At 39.3% G+C, this 18,794-nt stretch overlaps 1 protein-coding gene across 1 annotated transcript; it reads left to right on the top strand.

The window, feature by feature from the left end:
- Window positions 1–307: 307 nt before the first annotated feature.
- On the top strand, window positions 308–18,789 carry rai14 (retinoic acid induced 14). Its single transcript, XM_029445172.1, is given in 21 exon segments — window positions 308–346; window positions 1,589–1,630; window positions 1,632–1,720; window positions 3,027–3,115; window positions 3,322–3,386; window positions 4,368–4,425; window positions 5,103–5,173; window positions 9,174–9,280; window positions 9,418–9,602; window positions 10,306–10,331; window positions 10,767–10,853; window positions 11,281–11,370; window positions 11,904–12,041; window positions 12,633–12,734; window positions 13,297–13,971; window positions 14,527–14,996; window positions 15,515–15,683; window positions 15,760–15,927; window positions 16,365–16,535; window positions 16,653–16,718; window positions 17,013–18,789. Coding segments are annotated over 21 exon segments (2,994 nt in total). The 3' UTR covers window positions 17,100–18,789.
- Window positions 18,790–18,794: the final 5 nt, after the last annotated feature.

Raw genomic sequence — 18,794 nt, 5'->3', positions numbered from 1 at the left:
ATCGATCTTTTTTGTTAAAAAACTGAGACTCGCAAGTTAACACCTTTCTCCATAGTGCTACTAGTGGTAGCTTTAGCTGCTAGTAATTAGTGAAGGGCTACAGCTAGGTGTATGGCCTGTATCTCCAATAACACAGTAATTGTGCAAACAGAATGTTAAAACTCTAAATGAACTAAATCCTCCTTGTGTGTCCAGTATTATTATTATTATTATTATTATTATTATTATTATTATTATTATTGATCCTGCATTTATTTTGTAGTAACTCTAAACTGGTCTTGAATATTTTTGAAAATACTTGTGAAGTATGCCCATCACTGCTCATCACAGAATGGAAAGGCACCTGGTAGATTCATATATCTTTTTCACATGTCTCTGTCAGTGCTCAGCTGAGTGTGTTTTTTTATAGCCAATCTGTTATTTCCAGTCTGTCAGAGAAGTTTCTCGTCTTACACCGCCTCCTAAATAGTATCTCACCTCTTGCTTTAGTGCTTTTGAAGTGTGGATCACAAAGAGTGTGTGTGTGTGGGTTTACAACATAATTCCAGAGCTCTTTGCCATAAAAGCAATAATATTTCTGCGCTCTGTCATTTTGGACAATATTTTCAGTTTACAAAACACCAACAAGTTAGTATTCTTAATTTCCTCCCTGGTCAACACAAATGAGGGCTTAGGCTGCAGAGCTCAGTGGTCATCCTAGCTGTTTCAATGACAGAAGGGTCTTTAATAGCCCACCAATTTTCCACCAGCTGTGCAAAATGTAATGCTGTGATTGCACTTGGGGGTTTGCCACAGAGGATATTTACACCATGTATTGCTATGTTGGCTTATATCTCTCTCAAAATAGGGTACAGTTTGCCACCAAGTATTTCTGGTGTCAGAGAGTTCACCCCCTTATTACGTGTAGGTCAGTAGGCTATCGGGTCAAATTTAACACTGTGCTGCATCCTAATATCCACAGATGGTTGCAGGGATAGCTGACTAATGAACTTCTGCTGCCAACATGTTTTGGGTGCACAGATTTAGTTCTCCCCCTTACTCTGTTATCAGGTTACGGAAACAAATTACATGCTTTTAAAAAATAAATATATATATATATATTTCTTTAAACACATTTTCTAACATTTCTTTAATATAAGTTCTCCTTCAAATGAGTTGTTACTTCTTTCCTAGTTTGATATTCCTGATTTTGGTTGATTAGTTTGAGGCCTTCTCCCTTTTTTATATGGTTATTGTAAATGTGTTTTGCAGGTTAATGCTGTTGTGAGCAGCTCTTAAAGTTTACTTTGCTGTATTTTGTGCCATCAGCCTGCAGTGTACCGAGACTGTGTATGAGATCATGCTTGAAGCTTTCCAATAGCTCCAATCAGTCAGTGATGCACAAACCAAATGTGTGTGTGTGTGTGTATGTATGTATATATATATATATATATATATATATATATATATATATATCTCTCATCTCTCCCCCTGAGAAAAATTACTCGCATAAAGAGCATCTCAACAATTGATATCTTAAAGTCTGTTTTATGTCTTGATGGATGGTGATGAAAATGATCTTTCTCTCTTTACGAATCATCCCCTTTAGGTCAATGAGTGGAACAAAAACGACGAGCGCCTGCTTGCTGCAGGTGGAGCATGGCGAGGTGGAGAAGGTCGCACCGCTTCTCGCCAAGAAAGGTGCCAGCGCTGTAAAGCTGGACAGCGAGGGCAAATCAGCGTAAGCATTCTTACTATTATTTACAAAAGAATAAAGGAAAATGGCTGTGGTACAGATTTAGCAATCATTCCTCATCCAGAGTAATTATTGACAATCTGCAGTAGCTTCTGTGGGATGTATTCTGTAAATCAAAAAAGAAAGACCCTTTGATTCAGATCTTCTACACTGACGAGGCTGTAAACTCAAAACCTGAGAAGAATAAGATCTGCAAATCTCCAGTTTGCAGCTTGGTTTAGTAAAGTTTTCAAATGGTGTAATTGTGGTAAAATAAAAGTGGGTGTTTTCTATTTCAGGGAAACATGCTGGTGATTGTTTTCCTTACAGTTGTAGAATTCTTGGGCTTATGAAACCACTGTCATGCTCCACAGCACTGTTAAAAATGAATGACCAATCTAAAAATAAGATCGTTTTTTTAGTTCCTGAAAGGTTGGCATTTTCAAACATTAATTCAACCTCCCTGACATTCAGTGTTTTGAAAGCCGGTTCCTGTCTGCAGAGGGGGTGAAGCTTGTTGCCTCACCAGTGGAGATTGTTGATAACACAGAGGCTCAGTGTTAATATTTGACCTCCTTTCTTTTTTCTGAAACACAACACCCGTTGACCTCAATGTGTTCAGCAGCTCACGCAGAGCCAGGAACATGAAAACACAGGAACAAATGCAAGGAGAAACAAATTCTTAGATTTGCACATGCTGAAACAAACACAGAGGCCTTTTTGTTTCATCAATAGCTCACATCCATGACCTTTTCTCTGTGTGTGTGACTCGAACGCAGACACACGCATACAGATGCATACTTGCAGCCTTTGTAAATCATGATGAATGTGGTGGTTTGGGATCTCAACGCTCCAATCTTTTCAAGATGCACAAAGGAGGAGTCTACAGTATCTCTATGGTGATAAAACCTGATTGAAAGGCATTTGGGCATAGTTGTGAGTGTGTATCCTACGCACACACCAAGGGAATGCTGGGCATGTGTAGTGATTTTTTTCATTCTGCTCGCTAGGCCGGAAAAGGGGTTGTATTGATTGCCTACAGCGCATATACGCACAGACAGACAATAAAGTGTAACAATTAAAAGGTGTGGTTGTACAGTGGGCTATGTGCTGTATGAGCATGTAGATGATGTATTTTGCAAAGTTGCAGTTTTCAAGGAAGTTAAAGTTCCCACGTCATGAGATCTTTATTGTTACTCTGAAACTATCAAATATGTAAAAAAGCTGTTGGACAAACATCCTTGCTGTTGTGATTTTATAACTGCTGGCAATTACTGCGTTTCTGCTTTCTTTTCTTTGGGTTTGTGTATAGTCTTCATTTGGCAGCTGCACGTGGACAGACAGACTGCCTATCTGTCATCCTGGCCCATGGAGCTGACCTGTCAATCACAGATGCTGCAGGTATGTGATAAAACATGTGGGGATGGTTTAGAATCTGTATTTCTGCATAGATCTTTTTTTCTCCTGTAAATGGAAAAATATGTTATGTCCACAAACTTTCTACTGCCACTTCTAAGATGCTTTTTGTTTCTCATTTTATCCAATTTGTCACAAAATAATTTGGCCTAATGAAGATCTTAACAAAGCCTTTCATTTCTTATGTTCAGGTTTCAACCCGTTACACCTGGCTGCCAAAAACAATCACGTCGAGTGCTGCAAAAAGCTCATTCAGGTGAGGTGGATAAAGTGAAGGAGGCTTTTTAAGTAACAAATACTGATTTGTATACCTAAAATCACTTTCTTATATAATGCCCTGAAAATAATGTGACAATTTGCTGCAACCTATCAAGCCATGCTATTTTGCACACAATATGGTCCCACATTGATAAGATACTACATGTTATTTGATTTAATGTATAGTATTGTAGGTTCAAATGTTTTCAAGATGTGCTGTAGAAGAAAAAATAAAGGCACCAATAATGTTTTAATGTTGGAGGTTCAGGCCAGCCAGCAGGACTTCTTTTTGCACTCATTCCTTTGTGTAGTTAATAAGGAATGTACGAAAGCAAGAGCTTGAACTGAATGTAACCTACAGTACACTCTGAATAGTCCCACCATTCTGTTAAGTTGTCTGACTCCAGACAGTTTCACTGATTTATTTCTTCAGTCTGCTGATTGTGTGCGTACATGTACGTAGATCAGCAGATCTGAGCAGGAGAGACGCACACACGTTCACACACTCTTCCTGCTCTGATCTGCTGACCGTACTATCCCATGATAGTCTGCAGCATCTCAGCAACACACACCTTCCTGTTAAACATCCCTGCAAGTCTGCTTAGACTAAAAATCGAATCACCTTTTCGCTCTTGTGCCCCAAACTGAAGAAAATTCACTTGAAGTTGCACACAATAAGGCCAGTTTGTTGCCAGAATTGTGTTCGCTGGTTACCACTAGCATAAATAATTCTGCTAGTTAAAACTTGTAACGGGTCAACTATGGAGTGAGTGACCAAAACATGTAAAAACCTCTAAAAGGTTTTAGAAAGTAATTTGGGTAAATATTCATCAAATTAGCAGACAGACACAGCAGGTATATGGAGAGTGGAGACGTAGTATTCACAGAAGTTCATCACATAACAAACACAATTAAGAGAATTTCATGATCATTCATGACTCATTGATTTGCACGTCCAATATGTTTGTTTCCCCTCCAGAGTAAATGTCCCGTCGATGCAGTAGACGGTTCAGGAAAGGCTGCTCTACATCACGCTGGTAAGTGTCAGTGTCCTGAGAGTTGATAAAACAAAAGTTATTTTATTGAAGATTAGCCTTCTTAGACAAGAACGTGGGAACATCTCTTGTGAGATTAAGTTTGAGCTTTGATTTTATTTGGATGAAATCCTCTACCATATTCGGAATTAAGTGATTTATACCCGGTTTGTTTCCATCAAAAGTTCCCACAATACTCTAGCAGGGTTTCATTCAAAGGCAAACACTGTCAGAGTGATTTAAAAGATGCTCACAGACTCTCAGATCTTATCATTTTTTAAATGAGACTGCCAAATTTCACTAAATGTTTTTCATCGCCGTCTACCTGCACGAGTATGACTGATCTCTTTTCAGTTTGTACTACAATGCTGATGGTAGTTATTGAAGGTTTTTTCTTAATGTTGCACTTTTAAAGAAGTGACAATGGAGTACTAGTGTCATATGTTGCAACAGTGCAGCTACTATAAGCCTGCCTGTGTTTCTTTTATGAAAATGAAAGTAGACACTCAAATCATGTTTAACTCATCTTACTTTATTTTTCTTTTGGAAATCAGAGAGGGGGACAAAGCAGATGCATGTCTGCCAAAATGCTAAACCTAACTGATCTAGACCACACTGCAATCTCTGCACTTCTTTGTGCATCTTTTCATGACTGACTGACTGTTTTATTTGATCCTCAGCTGCCAGCGGGAACATCCAGACCGTCCAACTGCTGTGTGAACTCAAAAGTCCCATCAACCTAAAAGATGCAGTATGTACTTTTTATTTTTACTTTCTACTTTGACTTTCTTTCTTTCCCAGACTTATTTTTCATGGCAGGATAGTAAGGGGTTCTGAAACAGGATAAAAACCACAGAAATGCTCCATTCGTTTTCATTCATATCACTTTCAACTGTGTCATTTCCAGAGACGAATGTTTAAAGAAGGTTGATCACCGTTTGTACGTTTTGGATTCTCTTTCACAGTTACCTGTCTATTGGTCCTGTGTTTGCAACATGATGCTTTCTGCATTTATCTGCTGTCAAATAAATTATTTCCCTAATTATAGTTCTGTCTGCATCCCTTTTTATGGGCTGTTTAAGTTTTTATGAGAGCAGAGGTTAAAACGATGGTTTAAAATTAACTTCACTTGTCTTTCCCAGCAGTAAATCTACAATATGAAGGATCCTCATGAGCTGACATTTCCTCTCGTTTGTCCTTCTCCATTTAAAAAAAAAAAAATGGAATAATATTTGACATGGTGTGTGTGTGTGTGCATGTATACTGTATGTGAATGTGTGTGAGGTAGGGGGGTCAGTGTACTGTTGGAACTCTGCTCTCAAGCCGCAGACATGTGGTCTCCATTGCAGTGACGCTCCATGCCTGTGGTTTTATCCCAACTGTGGTGTGTGAGCATGATATTTTGTGTGTGTGTAATAGAAAAAGAGAGCAAGTGAGAGGAAAGAAAGGGAGATGAGAATGTGTTGCTCATTTATTTCCCATTTTATTATCATGCCACAGCTGGCCTGAGATAGAAACACACACTCTCACACACACACAGTGGTCTCTTAGCCTACATGTAAAGATGTTATGTTTATTTCTAAATAAAATTAATTGTTGCCTCATGCTTATTTAAGCCTTTGACAAGTTGTATGTTGTGGCTTTTTAAAACTGGTTCATGCTACCACTTTGTACCACCGGCTGTTAGTATTTAAGCTAAAATATTGTATTTCTGAAATCCTTTTGCAATTAGAGCGGGCCAACCAGACTTTGTTCTGTGACATTTGCATAATCGCTAAAAGAAAGTATGTTTTTGTTGCTGAAAGACAATGCTTTAGTGCCGTTTCCTGTTGACAGGAAGACCAAATGTGATCGTTTACTTTTCCAGCCATAAACATCTGCAAAGGTGTGTGTGTGTGTGTGTGTGTGTGTGTGTGTGTGTGAGAGATGGGAGCAGCTCTGTCTGCTGTTAGCGAACACAGAGACTGAGAACCACAAAGTCGTCTGGAACATGTTTCTGTGCTGAGCAGAACACGCCGGCTTGTTGGCCTCAGGCATCACATCACGGCTGTAACAAATATCTATACATGATCTATCTTTGACTTGAAGAAACGCAGGAACATCTGCCAGGTTTAGCACATGTCAGACAAAGAATGTTTATAGAAAATCAAGTAAATGTGAACTTAAATTCTGCTCAGACAGTGGTACTACATACAGTATGTAGTGTAAAAGCATCCTTATGTTTCAGTTGGAAATAAATATATTTCTCAATTAAGTCAGCCTTGATGCAATTCGCAGACGTGGCCTGATTAGTTCTTTGGCATCCATGCGTTTGGTTTGAGGGGTTGAGGAGTCTTGGAAGACTACCAAAGTGACCATTTGGAATAAACATGATCTTCACCCCAGAAGAAGATGAGTGAGTCATCTAGCCTGGTAATATACAGACTATATAGTGTATAACCCTATCTACACTTCATTTTTTTTTAGGCTGATACTGATATCGATATTTGGGAGTTAAAAAATCCCATAACGATAGTAATTTATTTTGAATATATAAACCCTACATAAGCATGTCATATCTTAAAAAAAGCTAATATCAGCCAATATATATATCGGCCTGAGCGAGATATTTGTCTACCTCTACTACAGAGTGTTGAATTAGGTATTGCAAGATGACATAATTGAAGAAGTCTGAAAATACAACCATCTTAACTGCTGAAAATCATGTGAGCGTGTAGTACACCGTCAAAGCCCTAATCAAAATGTTAGTGTCCATCTTCGTTAAACAGTTAGTCATATAACGCTCACAAAGAACAGTGTAATAAAAATGTAGCTCTGTGGGAGTGTTTACTTCAGTTGTATATTCATGTTAAGAGTTTGCAGTGTGAATTATACCCGTAAGATTTCTACATGACAAAATGTAACGTGTAATGTAGGCAGTATGGTAAAACAAAGTTATCATGCATGAGTTGGTTCTAGGTTGGTCTAGTGGACATCCACATACCAGGAAGTAGCTTGTTGAGTTATTCATTACTTTCCCCCGCACTGAAATACAAGTTTAGTGGAGTTTTAGTGATGATTCCCCACCTGGGAGTGATGACCTTGCACAGAGTTGCGATGCAAGATAGTACGGAAGGGAAACTATTCTGTCACACAAAATTGTAAATATTTCAGACAGTTTTTTCTAATCTTTCTTATGTTTTGTGGATAGTTTTACCTCTTAAGGTCAATCTGATCACTCTTTGTTTCAACTGCTCACTGACATGTGCAACACGTGAAGAGGGGTCACAAATAGACATTGCTGCTTTTTATAGTCGCCTGCTGAAAAGGTTGGGTTTATAGTACCCCTCAGCCTTCTCCTCACTCAGCATCTAGCGCAACGAGCACTTTCCTTTCCACTCCCATGTTGTTTTTCATGAGCAAGAAATAAATGCCCTTTTCTAAAGTAGGCAGTCACAAGTACTTTTTATTTTAAAAGCTGTTATTAAAGACATGTACTGTATGTACAGTATCTGTGTCTACATCAAGGAGCAACCACCACAGAGAGTAAAGATTTTACGATTCTTCTTTTCAACACTGATCTATTTTGTTTCTCACACAAGTAACAGTTTTAAAGCCAATGTGTCTGATGTGTGCTTTGGTGGCAGTTTTGATAATTATTGTCCCATTAGGAGTTTATTAAGCTTTAAACAGGGGCGTTTGCTTTGATTGACAGGCCTCTTAAATGATCACACTTAGCTGTGATTGTTGCTGCTCTACTTCATCTCTGCAGTCTTTACCTTGTTGCCCAAATTTGGTATTCTGGCAAGTTGCAAACATAACTCAAAGTGTAGACAAACATTTTTACACCTGTGCTCTCACATTTGTCCACACAGACACTGAATCTATTGCCCTGAGGAGAAGGGGAAAAAATTGTGTCTTTTAGATTCCTGAGAAGAAACACAGACTGAGCAGAGCAGACACAGGGCTGTTAAAGTCTTTAGCAGAGCTCAGAGGAACCCACAACATAGTTTTGTTCTGTGGTGTGTGGAAGCAGCAGCCTTGTAATATAACACAAAAAGCTATGCTGACACACTTTACTGTTTCTTGACATTCTTTTGTTTTTTCCCCTGTTGGACATGACTGGATTTGTTCCCCTTTGTTTAACTTACACACAATATAAATGACCCGTGGAAATGTCTACACAGTTTAATGTAGAGTTCCTTATCTGGTGTCTTAATGTCATCTTGGTGAAGATGAGGCTATGAACTGAGCCTTGTAGGCTGTAGCTCCTTCCAGACTGTTCACCGCCCTCCACAAGCCCAACCAATCAAATGTTTAGGTTAGATTTAGCTCATAGAAGGTTAGGGTTAGGTTAAATGTCATGCTTGGGGTTAGGATCTGTCAATCCTGGTTAAAAATGTGGGATTACGTTGCATGAAATACTGCCTCAGTTAGCCAACTCAGGGCAATAAACTCTACTGAGTCAACCCATTCATTTTGAAATGTAAATATATAATTTTAGGGGATTTCCCCAAAATCTATGCCTACCCAGAAAGTGAAACAACTTTGGCTTTTCTGTTTATCTGCTGGGAAATTCATTTAGGAGACATCCACTCCTTTTCACATGGATCTGAGATTTCTTGCACCAAACAGACACTAACCATAGTTCATGTTCAGGCCCCCGTCCTGATGTCACTTGATAAGTTATGTAGATGTATGTCGTGTTTGTTTGTGATCCCTAGGATGATTTCAGTCATATCTAATGATTATAATGTCTGTTTGTTCCAAAGGACGGGCTCACCCCTTTGCTGTTGTCAGCAAAACACATTCATGTTGAGGTGTGCTGCACTTTGCTGGACTGCGGTGCTGAAATCAACACTTTTGACAACAGTGGCAGGTAGAAACAGAATCAGAAATACTTTATTGATCCCGGGATCAACTGAAAATTTAAAAAATGATGTGTAACAGTAGGGATGCTGATTACAGACACTTATTTGGTTGGTGATTTAGTATTTGTTCTATTCTGTGTTGCAGGACAGCCTTGATGCTGGCCACAGAGTCCAACGCCGTTTCTGTTGTTGAAGTCTTAATCCAGCGAGGAGCAAATCTGTCGGCTGTAGATTCACAAGGCCATGATGTCGTACACTACGCCAAGCTGTCGGGCAACTCTGAGATCAAAACTGCCCTTACTGCTGCCCTGAACAGCCATCAGGTCTCAGGTAGGAGTTATGCAAAGGCACTCACACACGCACACACAAAGGCAAGTGTTGGTGTATATTTACATTATATGGACGACTTTTTGCTTGATACACGTATGGCCATTACATTAACTTACATTATTTCCCTGGAGACTTATTCTGCGCTAGAGCTGCAACAATTAGTCGATTTAATAATCAAATATTTTATCCTAATTGAGAAAATAGTTTTATGCAAATATGGCTCTCATATGGACATGTCCAGCTTTTCAGTTTTTAATAATATAATAAAAATAATAAGATTATCTTTATCACGGGTAAAAGCGGGCAAAATGTGTTTTCTCAGGCGGGTGGCTGGCGTCTCCCTTAGAGATAGGGTGAGAAGCTCAGTCATCCGTGAGAGACTCGGAGTAGAGCCGCTGCTCCTTTGCTTTGAGGAGCCACCTGGGCGCCTCCCTAGGGAGGTGTAGGGGTTCCCTACTAGAGCTGCTGCCCCCGTGACCCGACCCCGGATAAGCGGTAGACTATGGATGACTATCTTTAAGTTGTCGACGGACAAAACAAGACATTTAAAGACATCGCCTTGGAGACACACTCACACAGCGCCTCTGTGTGGTAGAGCTTTGTACTGCTCTGGTTTCCACACAAAGTCAACACTGCCATCTGGAGTTATCCTGTTAGTATGTCTATAATTCTAACTTGATTTTCCTCCTTTCTCCTTTGACAGATGAAAAGTCTCCTAGAAGTCCTCAGGTAACACACCTGTCTTGTTTTTCAATGCTTTTCTTTAGAGGTCAACGCAAACAGGCATCAAAGTTAGTAAACCGCCCAAACTTACAACAACCAATCAGCTATTAATAGTAAACAAGTCTAAAATAGTTTCAAATACCAAACTGTGATTCATAGTAAGGATTGTCTAAAAACATTAACAAAACCAAATTCTGTCTAATTTCTGTGGTGTTGCTACAACTCATGGATTGTACTTAAGTAGCTGCTTTTCTTATGAGTCTATATCAAATTTCTCAGCTTGTAAAACATCTTTTAGTTGCTATTTTTGGAAAACAAAACTTAAGTCTTACTGTATCCCTCATTGAGCGACCCTCCTCTTACTAACCAGCACTGAATTCCTCTTTTCTTTTTCTCTTTCCGTTACCTTTCTTCTCTTCTGTCTCTTTGCTGCCTCCTCAGCATGATCAAGTAGCTAAACTAAGTGATGAAAGGATCACAACTCCCAAAAAACGAAAAGCACCTCCACCTCCTATTAGCCCACTGCAGGTAAATGCATGACTCTTTGTATCCGTCTGCTTGTATCAGTATGCCACTCTTTGTATTAATGCATGTCTGCAGGATATTTATAAAATGAGTAGTCAGACCTGTGCGTGTCTGGTCTGTTCAAAATATTACCTACTATATTGTTTACTCTTATCAATCAGTCTCTCATTACTTTATGGTTTGCCCATGTAGTATGTTCATTTAATGTCTGTACTAATCTGCATTTCTGTTTTCCAGAGTTTAGGATATTTAGCTAGAAACATCTAGGGCACTAAATTGTTGTGACAGGAACAACAGATTATAAACATAATAACTCAATTAGTTTTTTAAGATGCTAAAGAACAAATCTTGGCTTTTTTCTCAACCTAAATCATAAAAAAAGGGTTTATTTAAAAATAAATAAATAATAATAATCGTCACCCTTCTTCAGAGCTCTGGGCCCTCTTCTCCTTCTGTCCTTACCTCCACTGGGACCCCTGGATCCAACACAAGTGACACTCCCAAAAGATTCAACTACAAGGTAATATAAAGCATAACAGACAACATAACAAATATTATAACTTAAATAATAACAATTGTAAAGGTGTAAATACACAATTAGGTATGATACATTTGTAAAGAGGTTACATATCGAACATCAGACAAGAGCATCCGATATAAAAAGGTTAACCGCTCCTGATCCTAAAAAGTAGATACAAATAGTTGGAAAGCAGCAATACATGATGATGAAACTGCACTAGCTAGTTCTTTGTATGTTTTAGTCCTCAGGTGTGAGATGTTCAATGAAAACATGCTAAATGTTTTATGTCAAATATTTAACATTCTTACATTTCAACTCCAGAGGGAAACATTTTGTACATAATTAACTTATGATTTATGATACATTGCATCTTATGTGCCAATTATATAAATTCTTTCCTTCAACCTTCATACGATTTCCCCCCCAGTTTAACTTTTCCTTCTGTCATCTTTACTCTTCTCGCATCTCCATCTTTTGCTCTTCTCCCCTCCCACTCCTCTTTCCCGCCACTCCTCTTTTTTCTCATTTCAAAGGAGGATGAGGTTAAAGGAACGACACTGAGAGCAGAGCTTGAGAAGCTCCATGAGGAGAGGAACATGTTGCTGGAAACAATCGAAGACCTGAAGCAGTCGGTGGAACAGACGGTGACCTGTCCCGAACTGGATACAAAGGTGATTAACTACTAAGCAACACTAGAGTCCCTGTACTTATATTACAGGTTAAGGAGATTTGAACTGTCCTAATAAATTATGTCAGACTTTTAGTGTGAAAAGTAGAGCGTTCAACACAGTGTAGAGTGCAGCTGATGCATTGACTACAATTATTGGTGTATAAACATATTGTTAATTAATCTTTTACTTAACCAAACTAACATGTCTTCCTATTTGGATGAAACTAATTAAAACATCTTCTGGGCTATAGATGGGTACTTGGTGGCTTTGATTTAGTTTTTAGCTTTTTTTCTATGCATCACGAATTTACTAAAAGTAAAAGGCATTTTAACTGTTTAAGAGTGCCTTTGACTTTTTTCTTTCTGGTTGTTAAAAATCTTAAATCAACACTGCCTTTTGTCAGTGTAATACTATACTCTGACAACAGACAGCTGTGTACTGCTGAACCTTTTCACCTTGGGCATTCTTGAAGGAGGTCTAATCCTAAGCTTTATACGTGTCACAACTCGTTTTGTTTTTCAGTAGGTAGCTAGTGGTCCTTAACTTTGCTTTTCTGTCTCTGTGTGCGTCTGCTTGTGAATGTGTTGACAGGTCGAGCACAGTTTTACAGCATCCGCAGCTCTGGTTTCTGCTCTGCAAGCCAAGATTACTGCTCTTACTTTGGAGAAACAGCAACTTGCAAGCAAACTCAAGGTATGTAAGCCATTCATTAACGCTCATGAGTTCACCATAAACCAATGAATGGACATACTCAAGATAAGGGCAGCACAGTCTTCATGCGAGACGCATATTAACATATATAAAAGTAACATTTTTAAAGTATCCATATGGGCTTATTCCAATGTGATGGGGGACAAAATCCACAATCCTAATATATAAATAATATTTGGCTTCAGTAATCTGAGTTGGTCAAATCAACTGTATTTTCTTGATTAAACGCCAATAAAATGTAAGAAAATAATGAAAGATTTCCCACAACCTAAAGTGTTTTATTTAACCGCCATTACTATACCTACATATATTCTGTTAACTATATTATGTGACAAACATTTTTGCTTGAAAGATTACCAAAATCAAAATTGTTGCAAACTAATTGTCTGTAAATTGATTAATCATTACAGCTCCAAAAATGTTAAAAAAAAAGAAAGAAATAGAATCTGGATGATAATAATAATAATAATAATGGATGTAAAGGTGTAATCTGTGATCTCATATTTTCACACATCTCTTTTTTTTTAATCCCTTACCTCCACAGAAACGTCCCTCCCGCCAAGGAAGCGAGGACCTGAAGGACACCAGTCGTCCAAACAGCATGGCCTCCAACTCCTCCTTCCACTCCACCCAGGATGAGTTTGAGTCACTGCCACAAGTGGAAAGGGAAGACGGTTCAGGCGGAGTTTCTCTCGGGCAGGACGAAGAAGAGGGCAAAGAGGAGATCCGGCTGTTGAGACAGGCGCTAGAGAGCGTTCAAGTGAAACTGCTCGAAACCAGGAAGGAAAACCGCTCTCTTCAGGCCAAGCTGAAACCTGAGCAATGCGGAGAAAGAGAGGAGGATGAAAGCGTGAGGGAGAAAGGAAGCGAGGAAGAGTTGATGGAGAGTCTCGCAGAGCTTCAGGCGAAGCTGACAGACACTCAGGAGAAATACCACCAAGCTGTGGAGGAGGTGGAGGAGCTGAGGGTGCAGATAGGAAGGGGAGGAGGTGAGCTGATGGAGAAACAGGAGGTCCAGAGACGCGCATCATCCACACTTGAACATGAAGTAAAACAGCTGAGGGCCCTGCTTGTCCAATCGGGATCTGAGCAGGAGAAAGCAGCTCATCGAATCAGACAGCTGGAGGAGGCGCAGAGGAGTGTAAAGGAGAAAGAACAGAGGACTGCACAGATTGAGGAGCTGCACAAGGAGGCGCAAGAGGAGATTAGGATGCTCCAGGTGAATATTGGGCTCTTAACCTCTACATTACTGAAAAGGGAACTCCATATTCCACATATCAAAGTCAGTTTACAGATCTCAGGGTACTGCAAAAAGTTGCATTAAGTCTTTTGTGGCTCCAGGGGGAGCTGTGCACAATCTGATGAATTGTGAGATTGTGAAAAAGTAATGACACTTGAGTTAGTTGGAGCTGAAGACTACACTGAAAATGAAACCAATACGCTAGCCAGTACGAGCATAACCAAACTGTTGGCGGTCGAGTTGCAATCTGGGTAACGTAGGCAGAGAAGAATGTGTGGAATAAAAAAAAAAATATATTTCTGTTTCTGCTGCATTCATTTTGATCCCTTTTTTGCCCACAGTGAGTGCAAATGTAAATTGGTAGGGTACTCTCTATGTATAGAAGAGCACAGATAAAACTGCTTCAACATTGATTTATCCCGATTCATTATCTTTCAATTATTCCTTCTTTTAGGTCACTTCTAGAATTCAATATGTTTCAATGTTTCCTACTTCTTCTCTACAATATATCCCTTCTTTGTTGTCCCTGTTTAGGAGGCTCTGAGAGGCACAGTGCCAGTTGAAGCTGCAGCCAAAGACTTTGAAGAAATGAAGGCTGAGCTAAACGAGGTAAACGCTGGGTTGCAGCGTCGTTTGCTGGAACTCTCCCACTCCTACAGTGAAACCAAGAGTCAGCTTAGTGCTGCACAGAAACAGCTGGCGGAGAGCAGCGCAGCCTCATCTCCCTCCTCAGAACAGCAGCAGGACCAGGTGCTGATCAACAAGGTAGAGGAGCTACAGACGTTGCTAGCTGAGACAGAGAAGAAGCACTCTGCTTCTCAAGAGGAGATTTCACTGCTGAGGCAGGAGGCAGAAGCTCAGGCACAGAGCTCTGTGTCCCTGGCCGACCACACACAGGTGATGTCATCTCTGGGAAATGCCATCAAAGAGTTGGAAAGCCAGTCGGAGGCCCTGAAAGAGCAGCTACATCAGAAAGTCTTGCAGATGGAGGCTCTTCAGAACAGGTGAGAAGGAAAACTATGATTTCACATGTGGTTGATAGTGGTTGGAGTTGGTGCTCATGAAATGGTATATGAGCAGTGGAGAAATGTAAATATGTACATTTACTTGAGTATTTCCATCTTATGCTACTTTCTACTCCTACATTTAATAGTAAAATATTGTATTTTTTACTACATAACTGAGATATGTGAGAAGTATTCACATATTCATGCCTGTCTCTCTTTTTAATTGTTTGTAAGCTAGTTGTCATTATAACAATTCTCAGTGTTGTAACAGAAATGAACCTTTAGCTGTGTCTCAAACTTTGCCATGTTGAATTGGATGTTAAAGAAGGTGTGGGAACCCCGATTACTTACAATCCAGGTTTCTGATGTTGGCTGATAAAGTTGAACCAGCTTCAGAACTTTATGCTCGCTGGTAAAACTACTTTGGCAGCTTCAAAAACGTTCTTGTCTGCTATATGGCATGTACTCCAATACTAGTGGCCACTGCATAGTTATTTTATCTATTTCACTAAAAGGCTGTCGGCAGAGAAAGATGTCACCCCAGATGATTCAGTCTCTCGCGTGGAGTACGAGACCACACAACGGCAACTGGAAGGTGAGGCGAACCACCTGACGCAGCTCCTTCAGGGGGCCCTCAGGAAGCAGGACGAGATGGCTCTGGAGGCTGCTGAAGCATGGCAGAAGGTGAGAAGAAAAAAAACAGCTTTTCATACTGTGCATTTCTTAAAATTTACCTATCCACTCTCGATCCGTCCATCAGGCACGGGACAACCGTGCAGAGCTGGAGGCCCTGCAGGAGCTGGTGATGTCGAGGGAGAAGGAGAACCAGATGCTGACCACCAGACTGGCCGAGTCCCAGGATGCTGTGTGTCAGCTCAAACAGCTGGTGGAGAACCACGTTGCCTCTGAGAGAGAAAAGAACAAGAGGGTCAGTAACAATCTGGTGGCCACTGCAGAAGTACCGTCACTATTACAGTACATCTGTCCAACACTGTATTTCTAGGTATGAGTCCACCTCAAATTGAGGCTAACCAGGGCTCTGTTTCTCCTGTTATCATACTGTGTTTTTCAGAAAATGTCCTTTTAAAAAGGTGTAAAACTCAGCAGTTTCCCTTTAAAAAAATAAATAAAAAAAAAACCTGCCTCACAACTGGCAAAGTGTAAATATAGGGTCTACCAAATTATTTTGGCTTATTCTTTTTAGGAATAACTATATAGAAGAATTGCCAAATATTCTTGCTTATGGTCTTGTTTACTTATGTAAGTCATATAGATGCATCAGTATTGAATTGAGACTCATTCATAACCAATTTAAAAGCTCCTTGAAGTGGCTTTAACAGCATATTTGATGTTTTTCCTTCTCAGATCGATGACCTATCACGGGAGGTGGGGAAGTTGAAGGATGCCTTAAACAGCCTATCACAGCTCTCCTACAGTGCTGGCTCTCCCTCAAAGAGACAGCAGCAAAACCAGCAGCTAAACCAGCAGCTGGAGACGACGCAGCAACAAATCAAACAACTACAATACCAGCTAGCTGTAAGATTTGGTTAACACATAATAATTCAAATTTGAAAACAATAGATCGTACTTTATATTGAATAATTAAATGTAAAAGTGAAAAGAAATTGTATTTACCTCATGTTTTCTTTGTAGGAGTCAAAGAAGCAACACCATGAGATAGTGTCAGTCTACAGGATGCATCTCCTCTATGCTGTCGAGGTAAATCCATCCATTAGTTTGTCAAATTATGAAGAAATATTTTTCTTTTCTCACTTACGAGTGATAGTTGTTGTTTTATTTATTTTGTTTTGTTTTCAAATAAAATGTATGCTCCATCCCAATGCAATGGAGGTGAATGGAATTGCTTTTAATGTGCAATATACATATATAATATTAAGGTATTTAAATAGAAATGCAACAAAGCTTCAAACTATTTGGTACAGCTCTAGAAATAAACCGGCCCTTTACATCCCATTTGAGTTTGTTAACTGAACTGGTGCTGTGTGCCTTCAGGGTCAGATGGACGAGGATGTCCAGAAAGCCTTGAAACAGATCCTGATGATGTGCAAGATGCCAAGCCAAGCCAAGGAGGCCTGCTAAGACACACTGGGCCTGGTTTCCCAAAAGCATGAACTGCTGCTGTCAGCACCTGTCCCGTCTGAATTCACACAGTGCTTATGCTGATTACAAGCAAGGCCAACATGGTGCCTCTGGATTAACCTCGAGTATTTGTTAATGAGGAGTAGGTTTACAGTCCAGTTCATTGCCTTTGCTAATGTCATTTTTACCGACTAAGATCTTATGATGGGAGATGTTTTTGGGAAACCCCAGCCCAGCATACAGATACTGTGCATTAGCCAACTGACCATTCAAATGAATGAGTGAACCAAGAGGTTCCAGCCAAATTTATAATCTCAGTATGTGCATGTTAACACTACAGTGTCAATGTGCAGTAACCTTAAATCACATGCAAAACATGCGTGTGTACTTTGTTACAATGTGCGTCTCAGTTGGCGCTGCTGTTGCTAGTATCTATTTTATGATACAGCAGTGTTAGTATTATTTGACTTGTCTAAAGATTTCATGGTTGTCAACATTTTCCTGATGCAATCTAAATTATTTGTGCCCTCTTAACAATGCATGTGACTTTGCTCAACGATCATACAAATGTTTTGTTTTTTTGGCCGCACTTCAATGAAGAAAAAGCATGATACTGTTTGTATTGCTATTTTCTTATTAGCACAAAAAAATGATAAACACAATTACTTTACTGAATTGTATTACCACGCCATATTTTCTAAGATACTGTACTTTAATGAAGAGGTTTGATAGCTGTATTTTTGATGGCCTTGTTTTGTGTGACACCTGAATCAGTTCATGTTCCTGTTATTATTCATATTTTAGATATAAGGGGTTGAATGAGTTTACTGTAGTTAAAAAAAACATTTCAGTTGTAACAAATGCCCAACAGTACGGGCTCATTATGTGTCTTTTTGACTCGGAGGATAGTTGAAAGTGGCTTTCCTCTCAATCTTACACATTGGTCTTTTGTTCAGCAATTCCTTACTTGAAAAGAATGCAAAATGTGTTGGCTGAAAGCAAATGGTCTGCTGTCACATGCCTGTAACCAGACGGTATCTTTCTGGCTCTGTAGTACCTTTGACTGAGAATTACTGTCAATATCAGTTATTCTCAATTGTCATAGATGCCAATTTCACTAGCCTTCCTTGTACTTACTTATTAATTTATTTACTTTTACCAAGAATGTCTGGTTTCTGTCTTTTTATTTGTGATTCTCCCATCTCTTTCAGTGTTTCTGTGTAGGTACGGATTTTACACTGTACAAAAAACATTTCAAATGTTCTTCTTTGAACGTGTTTTTAGATCTCACTCCTTTGCCTTAGTACTGTATTTAGAGCCATATGAACTTAGATATCACACTTCTTGAGATTATTAAGAACACACCCAACACTAGTCAGATTAAATTAATTTGTATGCGACTGGCCCACTTTCTTTTTTTAAATGTGTTTTTACTAAACATCATTTACACCTGATTTGTTAGACCCCGAGTAGAGCGTTTGCTTTATTTCATAGGTTATAGAATATCATAAATCACCTTTCTCTAGGCCTTGACTGAAATGTTTTGTAACCAGAAAGGGAAAAGAAAGAAACTACTCTTTTGTTGGTTGTTTCCTCACTAACAGTTTTGTAGTGACTTGAAGAAGAAAAAAAAAATGCTTGTTTGCCAACTGCTTTGTTGCCCACATTAATACATTTTCAAGATACTGTACATCC

This window comes from Cottoperca gobio, chromosome 12, assembly GCF_900634415.1.
Source record: "Cottoperca gobio chromosome 12, fCotGob3.1, whole genome shotgun sequence".
In the NCBI taxonomy this organism is placed as follows: domain Eukaryota; kingdom Metazoa; phylum Chordata; class Actinopteri; order Perciformes; family Bovichtidae; genus Cottoperca; species Cottoperca gobio.
The sequence above is the reverse complement of the archived record's forward strand: the minus strand, read 5'-3'. Positions and strand labels throughout refer to the sequence as shown.